General features: G+C 32.6%; 1 protein-coding gene across 1 annotated transcript in view; it reads left to right on the plus strand.

Moving 5' to 3' along the window:
* The window catches only part of LOC127737427 (mucolipin-3-like), a 57,048-nt gene that overhangs the window by 3,157 nt on the left and 35,623 nt on the right, over positions 1-18,268 (plus strand). Inside the window, exons 3-7 of the mRNA XM_052248087.1 lie at positions 3,035-3,226; positions 6,112-6,262; positions 9,882-9,996; positions 10,935-11,031; positions 12,058-12,154. Of these exons, the coding sequence (XP_052104047.1) occupies positions 3,035-3,226; positions 6,112-6,262; positions 9,882-9,996; positions 10,935-11,031; positions 12,058-12,154 (652 nt within the window). The remainder of the gene's footprint in view (positions 1-3,034; positions 3,227-6,111; positions 6,263-9,881; positions 9,997-10,934; positions 11,032-12,057; positions 12,155-18,268) is intronic.

Below are 18,268 nucleotides of genomic sequence, written 5' to 3' on the forward strand. Positions count from 1 at the left end.
TAGGTCTAGTATATTCGGTGTGTGGAAGGACTGTAAGGTGTACATGTCCAACTGGCAGGTGTCATCTGACCTTGACCTCATTTTCATGGTTCGGTGGTTATAGTTAAGTTTTTGTGTTTTGGTCTGTTTTTCTTATACTGTATGCAATAGGTCTACTATATTTGGTGTATGGAATGATTGTAAGGTGTACATGTCTAGCTGGCAGGTGTCATCTGACCTTGACCTCATTTTCATGGTTCAGTGGTCAAAGTTAAGTTTTTGAGTTTTGGTCTTTTTTTCTAATACTATATGCAATAGTTCAACTATATTTGGTGTATGGAAATATTTTATGATCTATATGTCAGTCAGGCAGGTTTTATTTGACCTTGACCTCATTTTCAAGGTTCATTGCTCAGTGTTAAGTTTTTGTGTTTTGGTCTGTTTTTCTTAAACTATAAACAATAGGTCAACTATATTTGTTGTATGGAAGAATTGTTAGCTATACATGCCTGCCTAGCATAGTTCATCTGACCTTTACCTCATTTTCATGGTTCATTGGTCAATGTTTAGTTTACTTGGTTAATGTTAAGTTTATGTGACAGTTGTAATAAAGCTTTATATTTAGGACTATCAACATTAGTAAAGAAGGCGAGACATTTCAGCGAGTGCACTCTTGTTTCTATATACAGGATTCTTCTTCTTCTTCTTCTTCTTTTAGGTCAACAAGGCTTCAATACTGAAGAATACATGTTGTTGCGCATGCGGGATTGACAAAAAAAAAATTTTTTATATGAATTAATAAAAATATTTACTAACAATTTAAGTGTTTGTATATACAGATTGTGATTAAAAAATATGCAATTTATGTACATGTTTTGGTTTGGATTTGTTTATTTGAAGCTAGAGAGAACAGCTGGTGTTAGCTGATCTCTAAAGCTGTCAACAGTGGCGGTTTCAATAACAGTTTGTGGTAGTAAGTTCCACTGAATAATTGTTCGCGGGAAGTACGACCATTTGTATGTGTCCTTGGAAGTTTGTATGTGTCTGTATGTCTGAGTATGGTTTTGTCTTGTTCTGCTGTCTGTTTGTTCAAGAATATGCGATGGAATGGCTACAAGACAGTGTATTACTTTGTAAAATAAAATAAGTCTGGTTTTTAGGCGTCTCTCAGCTAGTGGTGGCCATTTCAACTGATTTAGCATGTTTGTGACACTGCTCGTGTAATCGTAGTTGTTGTGTACATAACGAGCAGCTCGTCTCTGCACATTTTCTAATTTTATCTGTTGATCTTTCATATGGGGGTCCCAGACACTACAACTATATTCTAGTTTGGGTCTTACTAGTGCCTGGTATGCTCTTGATTTTATTTCTGTGTTAGTAACTTTTAAATTTCTTTTTAAAAAACCAAGTGATCTGTTCCCATTTGATACTATACTGTCTATGTGCTTGTTCCACTTAAGATTGGATTGTAAGGTGATGCCGAGGTATTTTGCAGATGTTACTTATTCGAGAATGTGATTGTGGAGGATGTAATTATGCTGGTAGTTATTTTTCTTTTGTGAGATGGTAAGGTTGGTACATTTATCAGGGTGAAATGCCATGAGCCAATCTGACTCCCATCGTGCTGCTGAGTCTAGATCTAGTTGCAGTTTATGACAATCATCCTGTGTTTTTATTTCCCTGTAAATTATGCTGTCATCTGCAAAGAGTCTTAGCTTGCTGTGTTGTAAATATTCAGGTAGGTCATTTATATAGATGAGGAACAGTATTGGGCCCAATACTGTTCCTTGTGGTACACCAGATGTTACGGGTACTGAGGTGGAAGAAATGCCATTGATGACGACTGTTTGTGTTCTGTCGTGTAGAAATGCCTGAATCCAATTTAGTGTGTTATTTTCAATACCATAGTAGTTGAGCTTGTATAGGAGGCGACGATGTGAGACTTTGTCGAACGCTTTAACGAAGTCCATTATGATTAAGTCAGTTTGTGTGTTGCTATTATTTGTTTGTGCTAGTTCTTGAATAAAATCTATTAACTGTGTTTCACACGACCTTGATTTTCTGAAGCCATGCTGAAGATCGTATAATATATGATGTTTATATCATATTATAGTGATATTAGATCACTGATTTTACTGGACAATTTTTGGTCATGAAATTTGAAGGATGGGATTATTTAAAGAGAAATAAGAAATTTCAGATTTTAAATGATGAGACTTAATTTGACATGTTTGATGCATAAGAGCCCTGCTATGCATTAACTTTCCCTGTAAAACACTGAGTAGATGTTTAAGATATTAAAAGTTAATCTTGGAAGATTTAAATACAAAAATAATGTGGTATGATTGCCAATGAGAAAACAATCCACCAGAGCCCAAATGGCATAGATGTAAGCAACTAAAGGTCACCTTACAGCCTTCAATGAGTAAAACCCACACCATTTAGTTAGATATAAAAGGCCCCTTCATGACAAAATGTAAAACAATTCAAACTAAAAAACAAACGCCTGATTTATGTACAAAACAAAATTATGAATAGAGTGACCAACTATATATATATAGCTACAACCACTGAATTACAGGCTCCTGACGTGGGACAGGAACATAGAGAATATAGCGGAGTTAAACATGTTAGCAAGCACTCAACCCTTTCCTAACCTAGGACAGTGGTGAAACAGCACAACATTATTTAAGAACAAACTATAACAATCAGTTGATAAAGGCTTAACTCATCAGATTAACACAAAACACCAAAAAAAAACTAAAAAGAGACAAAAAAATAAAAGTACCGATTTTAGAGTATTCATAGTTGATAAAACCTAGTTCAAAGCCATTACAACTAATCATGTTTCCCAGACTAAAATCAATCAGTACACATCCAATGGATTTAGTATAAAGTGGCCATTAACAGTCCGAGAAAATGCATGTACATTGTGTAAATTGAAGTAATTGTGTTAGGATTGATTTCTTAGTATGATGGCATGTTAACATCTTTTAACTTTTAACATTTTTGAAAGAGAGATATATTTTATTAAATACTTTTTATATATTTTCAGCTTGTTATGTTTGGAAAAGAGAGGTCATTGTTTGTTGAGTATGTTGAGAAAAACAATATAGCATTAAAACATCTGTATCTGAAGGACTGGGAAAACTCGTATGAAACTATGCCTTATCCTCCAGCTATAGGACAATATGCCATATACAACTTTGATGAACTGTATGAACATATTAACTTTGCAATGAAGCAGGTAAATAGCTTATGATATAATATATCCCCGCCTAGAAGGATTAGGGGTATATTACTGGTCTACCTCTGTCTTTCTGTATGTCAGTTACACATGTCTGTTGTATTTTTCTCAGAATCTATATTTTGTAGCTTTTTAGTCCCCTACCAACGAAGTCGAAGGGAATTTAGGTTTGCACTCCGTCCGTCTGTCTGTCTGTCTGTCTGTCTGTCCGTCCATCCGTCAGTCCGGCAAATCAGTTTTCCACACTTTTTTTTCTCGTGCTTGAAGATATTGATTTGATATTTGGTGTGTTGTTTTATCATAACAAGTTACAGATCAAGTTCGAATTTTGTTTCGGTCTGACGATTTTGTGCAGAGTTATGGTCCTTGAACTTAAAAAATTCACTCAAATAATCAGTTTTCCACACTTTTTTAGCTCACCTGGCCTGAAGGGCCAATTGAGCTTTTCTCATCACTTGGCGTCCGTCGTCGTCGTCGTTAGCTTTTTACAAAAATCTTCTCCTCTGAAACCACTGGGCCAAATTTAACCAAACTTGTCCACAATCATCATTAGGGTATCTAGTTTAAAAAATTCGTAAGGGTTCCGCGGAACCCAGTGTCTCGCCTACTTTTGCTGTTAATCGCAGGCTCAACAAAAATGAGGAAAAAAAAAAATAAAGATATTCCTATCTATACTATCTTTTGATTGTAAGTAGCTTCTGTCCAAGTTTGGTAAAAATCCAGGATAATTTATGAATCTAATAAATGTTTAAAAACATAAACTGCAGACTGTATGTAATGTTGACTGGAAGAATAACTAAGTCCCTTTATAAGTAAAATACGGAAAAAATGGAACAAAATTTTATCAAAATTTCCTTCTAGATACTAGCTTTTGATCATAAACAAGCTTCTGTCCAAGTGTGGTACAAATCCAGGATAGTTTAAGAAAGTTGTTAAAATTTTAAAAACTTTAACCACAGAGTGAATGTAATGTTAACTGGCAGAAAAACTAAGTCCATTTATAAGTAAAATACGGAAAAAATGGAATTTTTTTTTTACAAAATTTACTTCTGGATACTATCTTATGATCATAAACAAGCTTCTCTCCAAGTTTGGTAGAAATCCAGGATAGTTTAAGAAAGTTATTAAAATTTAAAAAACTTTAACCACAGAGTGAATGTAATGTTTCCTGGCAGAAAAACTAAGTCCATTTATAAGTAAAATACGGAAAAAATGGAATTTTTTTTTTACAAAATTTGCTTTTGAATATAATCTTATGATCATAAACAAGCTTCTGTCCAAGTTTGGTAGAAATCCAGGATAGTTTAAGAAAGTTATTAAAATTTAAAAAACTTTAACCACAGAGTGAATGTAATGTTTCCTGGCAGAAAAACTAAGTCCATTTATCAGTAAAATACGGAAAAAATGGATTTTTTTTTTACAAAATTTGCTTTTGAATATAATCTTATGATCATAAACAAGCTTCTGTCCAAGTTTGGTAGAAATCCAGGATAGTTTAAGAAAGTTATTAAAATTTAAAAAACTTTAACCACAGAGTGAATGTAATGTTTCCTGGCAGAAAAACTAAGTCCATTTATCAGTAAAATACGGAAAAAATGGATTTTTTTTTTACAAAATTTACTTTTGAATATAATCTTATGATCATAAACAAGCTTCTGTCCAAGTTTGGTAGAAATCCAGGAAAGTTTAAGAAAGTTATTAAAATTTCAAAAACTTTAACCACAGAGTGAATATTTGTGGACGCTGCCGACGACGACGCCGACGGAATGTAGGATCGCTATGTCTCGCTTTTTCGACAAAAGTCGAAGGCTCGACAAAAATGTGTCCGATGACCCCGCCCGCGAACCAAGATGGCCGACATGGCTAAAAAAATAGTTCATAGGGTAAAATGCAGTTTTTGGCTCATATCTCTGAAACCAAAGCATTTAGAGCAAATCTGACAGGATAAAATTGTTCATTAGGTCAAGATCTATCTGCCCTGAAATTTTCAGACCAATCAGGCAACACGTTGTTGGGTTTCTGCCCCTGAATTGGTAATTTTAAGAAAGTTTTGCAGCTTTTGGTTATTATCTTGAATATTATTATAGATATAGATAGAGATAAACTGTTAACAGCAATAATGTACAGCAAAGTAAGATCTACAAATAAGTCAGCATGACCAAAATTTTCAATTGACCCCTTAAGGAGTTATTGTCCTTTATAGTCAATTTTTTACAATTTTCATAAATTTTGTAAATTTTTGTAAATTTTTACAAAATATTTTCCACTGTAACTACTGGGCCAAGTTCATTATAGATAGAGATAATTGTAAGCAGCAAGAATGTTCAGTAAAGTAAGATCTACAAACACATTACCATCACCAAAACACAATTTTGTCATGAATCCATCTGTGTCCTTTGTTTAATATGCACATTTACCAAGGTGAGCGACACAGGCTCTTAAGAGCCTCTAGTTTTATTTATTAAAGATTTTCAGAAATATCCTGTAGAACATTTGAGTTAAGTTGACTTAACTTTGGTTGGAATCATTCTAAGGAGGTGTGTATACTTTATAAGCACTAAATTATTTTCCTAATAGCCATTAGTTATGGCTATCATAGGTTCAAATAAACACAGGGGTTTTAGTAAGTTGCCATGGTTATCATATGATATTAGTTACAGTTTTAATTTTTGATATTTTATACAAAAATGATTCAGTCATTAGGCCAATAAAAATGCACTGTTTTTGGTATAAACATATTGACACTTTCAATAAACTATTTCAGATCTAAGGAAATAATGACAATATAGGGACATGCTTAAAAATTAAAGCCTGGTAGCTAAGACCAATGGAACTCTGCAGTATTTATAATAGAAAACCTATTGATTTATTTTACAATTTTTTAGTATAATCGGACAGAAGACACAGCTCTTGCTGTTTTCCAGTTGGTACGTCAGAACGGATCTGTGAGAGCCATGGAACTGTGCAGCGAACATTACAATGGTGGCACTCTTTATCCTAATGGAACATTCAGCTTTTATTCAGAGAAAAATCAAGGTATGATAATACTGATGTGAGAAAAATTCCAAGGATGGTGATACCGGAAAACTAAATGCTTTGGAAAAATTATCCAACTTATTTTTATGCTTCAGTTCTAAACTTTTTAGTCATAGGTAGGTTTGTTACTAAGCACCTAAGCATGACAGGTAAATAATATTTAAAATGTTACTAAGCAACTTAACATGACAGGTAAACAATATTTAAAATGTTGATTTATTGAATGACATGATATAAGATAGAATAGATGATGGAGACAAGCTGTCTCATTGATGAGGGGCAGAAGGACCTTTTTCAGGACGTCTGGATTAGGCTTTATTTTTACGGGAAATACAGGATTGGGCCTTAATTTTGTGGGAATTCTGGATTTACCCTTATAGGGACTCAGAAATTAATGATCAATTTAGGGATCTTGGAAAGAATACTTTATTTTTGGGGGAATTCTGGATGACACCTCCTCCTACCACCCCTCATTAATGTTACCTACATCTCCTCATATTTATGTACGATATATCAGTAAGACAACCTCCCAAACTGAGACTGATTACGTTTTAAATATGTAGGGTAATATACCAAAGAGACAGCAACCAAACAACACAAGTAACTAGAAAATATCTAGAGTGCAAAATACAGTCTGTTAAGCTCTACATTGCACTGAGTTAAGAAAGTTGTGGAAAGATTCAACAGGATCAATCAAGGATCTGTCATCAAAACCAAATACTTATTATTGAATTTTTAACTGGATTTCCAATTCACAGCCTCTTGTTTAAAAAATGGTTTTACCAAATACATTACATACATATGGATATAAGAAAGGAAACCACTTGACAGAAAAACAATAAAATCAAGAGATAGTACTTATGGAGGGCAATGTTATAAAAATATCTCCTAATGAATAACGAAAATAGAATCAATAATATGATACATAAAAGTCAAGTACTGAGTACAGATAAATTAACTTAAACTTTTAACATAGCAGAAACCATAGCTTATATTTCTTATCTGAAATAATGAAGAGCTTATTATTGTTGTTACATTTGTTTCATTTGCAATGAACCTACATTCATTTTTATGTCATTCTATGATAGAAAGGGGGCCTTATGTTTTCTGCTCTGTGCCTCTGCCTGTTAGTTTGTCCTGTATCAGGTTAAGATTTTGATTTAGGTAATGAAGGTGTGGTCACATCAACTTAATTTTTGGGACACATGTTTACCGTAATGTGAACTTTTCATATTAAATGGCAGATTTCTGTTTTGATCCCTATTACACGGTTCACTGAATATAAAAATGTGATAATTTAAAATGAGCACATTCTCAGGTATAAGTCTTGGTTAATATTGTTTACCATGAAGTATTGATCTCATCAGCTTATATTTCAGTGCATATTTTTGGTTGTATTTTAGGGCATATTTATACGTGTATTTTTTACTTTTGTACACATTCATTACCAGCAGTATTCATTTTCATCCTGTTTAGGACAAAGTTATTGTTTTTAACTTTAGAATACTCATTTCAAGAATCCTCCTGCACCCCTCCACAAGTATCAAATGGTGTCCCTTCACAGTATATAACTCCCATTGTCTCGTATGACTTCTAGCCTTGAAAAATATAGGTTTAGAAAGGTAATTGTCCATGAAAGATGAACATTTTTTTAGACTGCCATGCAAAATTTGATGCCTGTTTTGAAGAATATAACATGCTCATGGCTCACTGTATTTTTATAAAGAAAATTATCAATATACATGGTCTCATTTTTATGTACTGTCGAAAACCTTTATTGAACTCTGAATGTCTTTTGTGTCGTTGGGTTGATGTCTCATTTAATCATACCACACATCTCCTTTTATTCATATATTATGTATAAATATGATAAATAAATGAATGATTTGGGAAGTATATAAAACACTTCCATAGTTTTAATTCAAGAAAACACACTCAAAGAAGTACAATATACTGTCACGTATAAATCTAGTTGCCGCAATAGTAGCTTTGCTGACTCAATACAGAACAATGAACAGGTTACAGTGATTTGATTGCAAAGTCAGTAGAATGTATGTCTTTTACTGTGTATTACAGAACCTGGGGCTAATAAAATTGAAAATCTAGATAGCATTAGACATTGAACAGTAAGGGACTTCTGTAGAGACTTCTTGGACCACACAGTTGGTTTTATAGCACTTTTAATCATTATTTTTACAATAACATGAAAATTTAAAATTTGTTCCTCAGTCTTCCTGAAATTCATGCTATTCATATTATTACTACATTATTTTCTAGTAAGTTAAATAATGGCCAGTGACAAGTATTACAATCTAATTCTGGACCTAAAACAAGTTAAAGCAATCTTGAAATGGTCGTACAGGGATAATATACAGAATATTGTGACTGACATTGTTCAACCTGAGCTGGTCGTACAGGGGTAATATACAGAATATTGTGACTGACATTGTTCAACCTGAGCTGGTCATACAGGGATAATATACAGAATATTGTGACTGACATTGTTCAACCTGAGCTGGTCATACAGGGATAATATACAGAATATTGTGACTGACATTGTTCAACCTGAGCTGGTTCAATGTAAAACAAATTGAACAAGAAAAGAAGAGAGAAAAATTACTGCATGTAACAAAATTTCTGCTATCTTCTCTGCATTAGTACCATTTAACAAAGTTACAAAGTTTCCAGCGCTGTGAAACATTTAATGAGAAAAAATAGAATAAAGTTTTGTGTAAAGTGGAAACTAGAGCTCAGTGATTAAAAGGATTAACCAGTGATTGATTAGCAATTTTTAAAATGTCACCATTAAAGGTTATTTTGCAAAAGGATGAGATCAGTTTATTTTCCAATAGTTGAAATGCAACCAAAAAAAAAGGAAAATATCTGATGTAGTTGTCTAATCATTGACATAATGGTGAAGTTGACAAGCAACAGATAAGTCTCACAAGAAATGGCAAACTAAATATCTGTATATGGCTGTTGGATATATGGATACTGCTTTGCATGATATCTTTGATAAAAAAGAAAAACAATAGCCTACTTTAATAAAAATTGATACCATTCGAGTTTATATCACAAATGTATACCACTACCTTATTCGATCAATATCGTCCTGTCTTATGGTTGTGGCGTGTCCTATGAAAATTTTGAATTACACATACCATGTACTTAAAGTATTTTTATATTAAACAGTTTAAATGATATGAGTACAAATTGTACACAAAGATTCGTTAGAATTTCCCCAACTTTTGTGCTTTCAAGCAAGTCTCATTAGCAATTGTTCACCTAAATCTACATTTCTAACAGATGAAGTATAATATTTTGTTTGTTAGAGAGTCTAAGACTTGTATGACTTAAAATCTATGGTTGAAGGATATTTGTTGTGTAAGATATGCTTGTATATATGACAATGCTGCAATTTTGTAAATTTTAAAATGTGGCAGATAATCGTTTTATTCCAACTGGGCTAAAATGCATCCTTAACCATCCAAATCGAAATTTTTACTAGGCAAAGTTATTTATTTCACCTTTGCTTTAATTAATCTTCAAAAATGATGTAAATAAATCCTACAGAATCCTTAGTAAGTATGGTGATTTTAAGTTTTAACATTAATTTCAGATTGTGTTTTTGTGTATCCAGTACAAGAAACAAATAAAACAACAGGAAAGACAGAGGATAAATATGACATCAAGGAGTATCTAACTCAAAACAACAAAACAAATTTATTTCACAGGTAATATAAATGCCCTGTCTCAAAATTATGAAAAGTATCTATTCCACAGGTAAAATTGCCTGTCACAATACAACAAAACATATCTATTTCACAGGTAATTTGTCCTGTCAAAAAACAACAAAATATATCTATTTCACAGGTAATATGTTACTGTCACAAAACAACAAAACATATCTATTTCACAGGTAATATGTTACTGTCACAAAACAACAAACATATCTATTTCACAGGTAATATGTTACTGTCACAAAACAACAAAACATATCTATTTCACAGGTAATATGTTACTGTCACAAAACAACAAAACATATCTATTTCACAGGTAATATGTTACTGTCACAAAACAACAAAACATATCTATTTCACAGGTAATATGTTACTGTCACAAAACAACAAACATATCTATTTCACAGGTAATTTGTAGTGTCAAAAAAAAACCAAACACATCTATTTCACAGGTAATATGTCCTGTCACAAAACAAAAAACATATCTATTTCACAGGTAATTTGTCCTGTCAAAAAACAACAAAATATATCTATTTCACATGTAATATGTAGTCACAAAACAAAAAACATATCTAGTTTGGATATTATGTAATCTTATATTAGTACAGTATTTTAGAGCATTCTTTTTACCTGTTTGAATACCCTTCATAGATAACAAGTCTGAGGACATCTATAAAATATTTATTTCACAGTCATTATTTCAAAGTATGCTTGGTTATAAATACTATGTAGAAGAACAGAAATATAAATATTTGTATATTCCACATAATCGTGCATCAGAGAGACAAAAATAGAAATTTTTTACCAGGTATAAATTTGAGAAATTAATTTTGAAAAGGTAAAATACTAGAAGGAAACCTGTGACGGTTCCTCAAATCTTTTACACATTTTAAAGATTTATTTAAAACCTGCTTTCCTCTGTTTCTTTTTAGGATTATCAAGTTGACCCTGAAGTTCAAAATAAAATCCTACAGACTAAATGCAGAAGGAAGAAAAGTAGCACCTGAATGTTTCTTAGTCCATGGCCTTGTAAGTTGGCTTTCGATTCCATGGCCTTTTCAACTGCTTGGTATCACATATTATTGGTGTTCTTACTGTCTGTATTACTCTGCTCATCTCTTCATAAAATTACATATCATGTCTTTGTGACTTCTTATTGTGACTCACAGCTGATATTTTACAATATCAATATGCAGACAACCTGATAATCGGTTCATATTGAATATAGTATTAACACTAAGCTAAGGCTATTGATAATTTTTTTTATATTTTCAGAAAGTTCAAAGTTCTTCCTGTGAGAAACAACTAAAAATAATTCATAATCATTATGTCTTCAAACATGGGAATGGTTTATAAGTTATCTAGTATATTTTTATGTCCCCACAGAAAGTAAAAGGGTCATTAATAGTTACCCTTGACCGTCTGTCTTTCCATTCGTCCGTCCGTCTTTACATTTGTCCATCCCATTTTGTTTCCTCACTCTAAGTTAGGTTTGCCTCATCCAAATTTTATGAAACTCATACATAATACTAAAAACAATAACACGCAGACAGGGATCGAATTTGGGCAGTGAGTCATTTACCTTTCTAGAGTTATGCCCCTTTTTTAACTTGGAAAATTGCAAAGCTTGAGCGGAGGCATTGGTGTCTTCAGACACATTCTTCTTTTATTTATACTTCCAGCTACCGAGAAATATATCAATTTGTTTGTATAATATTACATATTCTGTGTTGATCCAGGTTAACTCTCTGTGTATTTTGAATTAGATTTGATATACATGAATTAGATGTAGTATTCATTTAGGTTTTTCCATCCTGGACTGACACTTATAAAATATATACTGTGGAATCATTTCTTTGTGGATCGAGTAAACATTTAATTTTTGTGGATACTTGATTTTGTGGTTGTAACAAATACTGAATGCAAGCCTACAGAAAATTCAGGGTTTTTTTTTACCCACAAAATCCACGAAAACTTATCATCCCACAAATAATCCACATTGTATTTCATTTCTTAAATGATACAAATAATCCACATTGAAAATATATTTTTAAGATAGTATTTGATGACTCCAATAGAGATGGACAGATGTTATTGACTTTAGACACAGAACTAGAAGAAAGAACCTGTCATGGCCATTATAATTATGGAGGTTAGTGTTATAGGTATAATACTGTTAATTCATAAATGTCTGTGATACTTTCGTTATTCATAAAAATGTGACTGGATTAGTAGTCTAAATTTCGTTAAATTTTGAATTCGGCAATTTTATGAGCTTTCATTAGTTTATCTTGCATTGTTGTCTGTACAGTACAAATCATTACATATGCAACACCAGATTCCATGTAATTATTTTATCAGTACTTTTGTCTGTAATTTCTGATCATATCATTGTTTAGTGACAAGCAGTTTGCAACCCATTACATGTAATTTATTGCAGTAGCAGTAATAAATATAAGATTTGTTTTAGTAAAGGTAATAAAGATAATTTCTACAGGCTTACATGTAAAAAATGAACCATTATCATATAACTTAACCAAAGACATAAAAGAAATGATAAAAGTAAGTGGTTTGATAAGATATCACAGCTTATCTCATTACATGTAGAACTGTCATGATATCTGATGTATTTATATAGTACATTGTATTTTCACTAGAATGTCATTATATGTAATTGGATACCCTGCATTTATCATGCTTTCCCATTATTTAATGTAAAATTGCTGAAAGACCCCCTCCTAAATTCATGAAATTGTAGAAATATATCATTTTATATCCCCCCACACCCCCAGAGGAGCATTATGTTTTCTGGTCTGTCCATCCATTGCTCATAATATCTTGGGGTGTAAATTAAACATACTCCGGCTAACGTCCTTGTGGTGTATCTAATACTTATCAAGTGTGGTTTATACTGTAGAACTTCTACGGTGACTCTTTTACCTAAGAGTGTTTCAACAGATATTCTTTAAAACTTATCTACATGTAGCTACTCAGAAAGGGTCGGGGTTACTTCCTATATAGAAGGTGATAGGATGTGCCGCTGGAATGGGTCACATTTTCCAGATTGAAAATATGTTAATAGGTGGGGGAAACTATCAGAAATATATGATGAGGTCAATTATTTGCTAATTTTTCTTTGTCTGTCATCTCTCTTGGTGTTTCTGGCTGTATTTTTGTCCACAAATTTCCCCTCTTATGACACTTTGGTATTCCTACTTTTCCTATACATCACACGAACCCCAACCAATATGGGAAAAGGTTACATTTTTATCTACACAATATATGAAATGGTATGCATGTTTAAAATCTAAATTATATGAAAAGGTTGGGGTAAGAGAACCTTAGCAGCACCCCTATCAATTAATTATTTAATTATTGAAGTGCCTTGAACATTCACAAAATGCAAAAGGAAAAGGCAAATTCAAATTTGAAAACAGCTGTAGAACAGTTTTTGTGTTATCTGAGTATCTTAAACTATTGTTTTGTTAAAACATCTCTATCATGCCATTGTTATACAAACTATTTTCCAAGCATCTATTACTTAATTATTCAACTTCTATCGTTTAACTTTTTGGATAGAAATACTTTTTTTTAATTTATAAAAGTGTTGTTCGTGAAATTTTACTGGATAAAATTACTTCAGTTGAACTGAAAAAAAATGAAACTTTGTCAAATTCACCATAGTACCACACCTTTTCAAAAGTTACGATTTGATTATTGTCTATAAATAGGTGCAAGACCTACCCAGCCCATGCATGTACAGTCGGTTGGACTATATGTATATTTCTGAGAGAAAAAAAAATGTATGGTGGACCATATGCGTACCGTTCAAGGACATACACATATGGTCTGGAATATATATATATAAATGGTGGTGAAAATGCTGCAATTATTGGTCAGTGTATTTAACACCACCACAATACTTGCCAGATGCATCTTCTCCCTATAGGTTGCACTGTTGTAAATCACACAATGCATTTTTCCATAGGAACCTCATTTATCCCCTAAAACTGGCCCTCTTTAACTATGAAGGGCTGGAAAAAATATTTCTGGAATAAAAAGTTCACATTCTCTTTTTTTTTTTTTTAAAAAGATCAAAAGATTGGGTTGTGTGGCATATTTTCAACATTTATAGGCCTCCAAATCCTTAGTGTTTAAGCTTTCACTAAAACTTTGTACTACCCCTCCCTTAAATTAAAGTCAGCAATCCAAATGCATTTATACTGGTAAAATTCCAAGGTTGTATCTCTATGAGATGAAACAAGATGATCATATCTGGGAACCAGTAGGTAAACAAAACAAGATATTAATGAAGATTAAATTATTCCCCAAAATAGGTGTTGTTTATAAATCAGCTATATTTACAAAGTGCAACCTATAAAATGTTGTTGACAAATAGATATTTTTTCTTTCAAACTGTTGCTAAATGATTGCAATTAAACAATATCTCTTGAAATTAGTCAAGAATGTTGGAGGAACTTCATTCTGTCTATTGTAATATATATTGAAATATAAAAATGGTCATAAGAATATGGCGATTATGAACAAAAATGTTAATAGGCCATTTGTTTTATCCTGATAATACACAGGTCTATGTTACATTTCACACCATGACAAAAAAGATAAATGAAAGACACATATGTAAAAAATGTCTATTCATGTGTCATTTTATTTTTTGCAATATCTAAATCATTAAGATACTGTAATATCGCAGCTCATTAATGATTTTTAAGTACTAAATTAATTTGATTTCTTGATACTATCCAGACCTTAGTGGAGCCTTAAGATTATTTTGAGAGCTTTTTCTTAAAATCTTGATACTAGAATTGAAGTACCTTCAAGGACAGACAATATAAAGTGAACTGAAGCAATTAACTTTCTGTTTAATCTAAAACAAAGATGTTATGACATGTATATGAACTACAGTAGCAAATAATGAATGCATGGGGTTAATAATGTTACAAACTGCATAAATATGGACTATCAGACAAGCACAAGAAAAATACCTTCAATTTATTTAGGAGTTTATCAGAAGAAATTTGGTATATTGCAAACTGAAAGACTTACCTGTGTGCTACGATATTCAGTCAAAAATTTTAAAATTGGTAATACAAACATGACTTGAAAAAGTAAATTTTTCAATTTTTTGCAACTTTACATGTGTAACTTTCAGATACTTACAGAAAATGTCATTAAAATTTTTTATCTGAAGACAAAAATGTGGTTTAGAGACTGCCCATGTGAATACATGTATGCTGACCCTACTTCTTGAGTCTTGTGTGTTCTTGATAATTGTGTTTGAATGTGTGCAAGGGAAATAATACACAGAATGCTTTAAATTTCAGAACTTTGTTAAATACCTATAAATTTGCAAAAACAAACAGCAATATGACTTTAAACATATTAAAAAAAAATTGAAATATCCTGAAATTATCCATATTTACATAAAAGTGTTTTATCATTTACAGCACAATCCTCAGATTTTGACAATTAAACCCGCGTAAACAACACCATAAAGCAGAAATTTGACTTCCCAAAGAGCGTCTCAGATAAAACATTTAGATACCGGTAGTATTGTTTTTCTGTTAAATTAGAAGATATATCAAGAATAAACCACCCAAGTGCGAGAGGTGACCCAATTAAGTTCAGGTTATATTCTGCATTTTCCATCAAAGTGAAATATTTTGCATCCAAAAATAGTTGAGAAAAAACAAATAAAGGAAAACTGTAAATAATGGAAAAATATGTACATGAACAAAATCATCATGCTGCCTTTACAATGATTTTTTTTTAATTCTGCATTTAAATTTAAAAAATTTAAAAATACTACAAAAAGTTAGACCTACATTTTGTTTTTTATTACAACTGTGATTATAAATGTGTTATTTTTATACAACCGCAAAACAATTTTGCGGTCGTATATTGGTATGACGTTGGCGTCGTCGTTGTCGTCCGAAGACACATTGGTTTTCGCACTCTAACTTTAGTTTAAGTGAATGGATCTCTATGAAATTTTACCATAAGGTTCAATACCACAAAAGGAAGGTGGGGATTGATTTTGGGGTTATGGTACCAACAGTTAAGGAATAAGGGGCCAAAAAGGGCCAAAAATAAGCATTTTTGTAACTTCCAGACATAACTTGTGTGTTAGTGTATGGATCTCTCTGACATTGTACCACAAGGTTCCATATCACAAAGGGAAGGCTGGGATTGATTTTGGGGGTAATTGCCTCAAAATTTTAGGAATTAGGGGCCAAAAGGGGCAAAAAACAATAAAATTGAGAATGGAAATGGGGAATGTGTCAAAGAGACAACAACTCGACCATAGAGCAGACAACAGCCGAAGGTCACCAATGGGTCTTCAATGCAAAAAACAAGCATTTTTCTAGTTTCATGACAATAACTTGTGTGTAAGTGTATGGATCTCTCTGACATTGTACCACAAAGTTCCATATCACAAAGGGAATGCTCGGATTGATTTTGGGGGTAATTGATTCCAAATTTTAGGAATTAGGGGCCAAAAAGGGGCAAAAAACAAGCATTTTTCTAGTTTCATGACAATAACTTGTGTGTAAGTGTTTGGATCTTAATGAAATTGTACTACAAGGTTCCATATCACAAAGGGAAAGCTGGAATTGAGTTTGGGGGGTAATTGCCCAAAGCGTTTAGGAATAAGGGGCCAAAAATAAGCATTTGTCTAGTTTCCAGACAATAACTTGTGTTCAAGTGTATGGATCTCTCTTAAATTGTACTGCAAGGTACCATACCACATATGGAAGGCTGGGATTGATTTTGGGGGTAATTCCCTCAAAATTTTAGGAATTAAGGGCCATAAAGGGGCAAAAAACAAGCATTTTTCTAGTTTCAGGACAATAACTTGTTTGTAAGTGCATGGATCTTTATGAAATTGTACTGCAAGGTTCCATATCAGAAAGGGAAAGCTGGGTTTGAGTTTGGGGGTAATTGCTCTAAATGTTTAGGAATTTGGGGCCAAAAAGGGGCCAAAAAACAAGCATTTTTCCAGTTTCCAGACAATAACTTGTGTTCAAGTGTATGGATCTCTCTGAAATTGTACTGCAAGGTACCATACCACAAAGGGAAGGCTGGGATTGAGTTTGGGGGTGATGAATCATAAGGGGGTTCAAAAAAATTTTTTTTGGGGGGGGGATTTTTTTTTTTCTTTTTTTTTTCTTTAAAATTTCTTATTTTAAATTGGTTATTTCTGATTTATATATAAAAGCAAAAAATAGTTATATGGTTTGAATAGTTAATTTAAAAAAATTTAAGTTCTTAGACCACATTCATTCTGTGTCAGAAACCTATGCTGTGTCAAATATTTAATTACAATCCAAATTCAGCGCTGTATCAAGCTTGAATGTTGTGTCCATACTTGCCCCAACTGTTCTAGGTTCGACCCCTGCGGTCATATCAAGCTGCGCCCAAGCGGAGCATTTTATTAGATATTTTTTATATATTAAATGTATTACTTTGACACTAATGGGGTGTATAAATGAATAGAATATGTGTCATATATAAACAGTTTGTCTGACCAAAGAGCAGAAAACAGCCCAAGGCCACCAATACAGCGAGAAAATCCCGCACCCGGAGGCAGGCTTCAGCTGGCCCCTAAACAAAAATGTGTACTAGTTCAATGAAAATGGACGTCACACTGAACTCCAAAACACATAAATGAACAAAAATTAAAAAACATACAAGTCTAACAAAGGCCAGAGGCTCCTGACTTGGGACAGGCGCAAAAATGCGGCGGGGTTACACATGTTTTGAGAGATCTCATCCCTCCCCCTATACCTCTAGGCAATGTAGAATAAACAAACACACAGCAATACGCACAGTAAAACTCGTGTAAAAGAAGTGTGAGTCCTAATTCAGAATAGGTAACAAAAGAAACTAAGCAAAATGACAATGATACATAAATTAACAAAGGACTACTAGCAGTTACTGACATGCCAGCTCCAGACCTCAATAAAACTGATTGAAAGATTATGTCTTTATCATATGAAAATCAAGCACAATCCCTCCCGTTAGGGGTTTAGTATCATGTTTTCTGATAACTGTAGAGGAAGGGACTTGTTATGTCTGTTTGCTACTGACCATTTAGATATTTATAATAATTAGACATAGATCTTCATACTTTCTCTGTTTTACTTCCACAAATAATGCACATGCATGGTAAGTATATACCTAATTAGTTAAAATTTAAAACATTCTAAGGACAATAAGATCTTCATACTTTTTCAGTTTTACT

Source organism: Mytilus californianus, unplaced genomic scaffold, assembly GCF_021869535.1.
Source record: "Mytilus californianus isolate M0D057914Y unplaced genomic scaffold, xbMytCali1.0.p SCAF_1, whole genome shotgun sequence".
NCBI classification, from domain to species: Eukaryota; Metazoa; Mollusca; class Bivalvia; order Mytilida; family Mytilidae; genus Mytilus; species Mytilus californianus.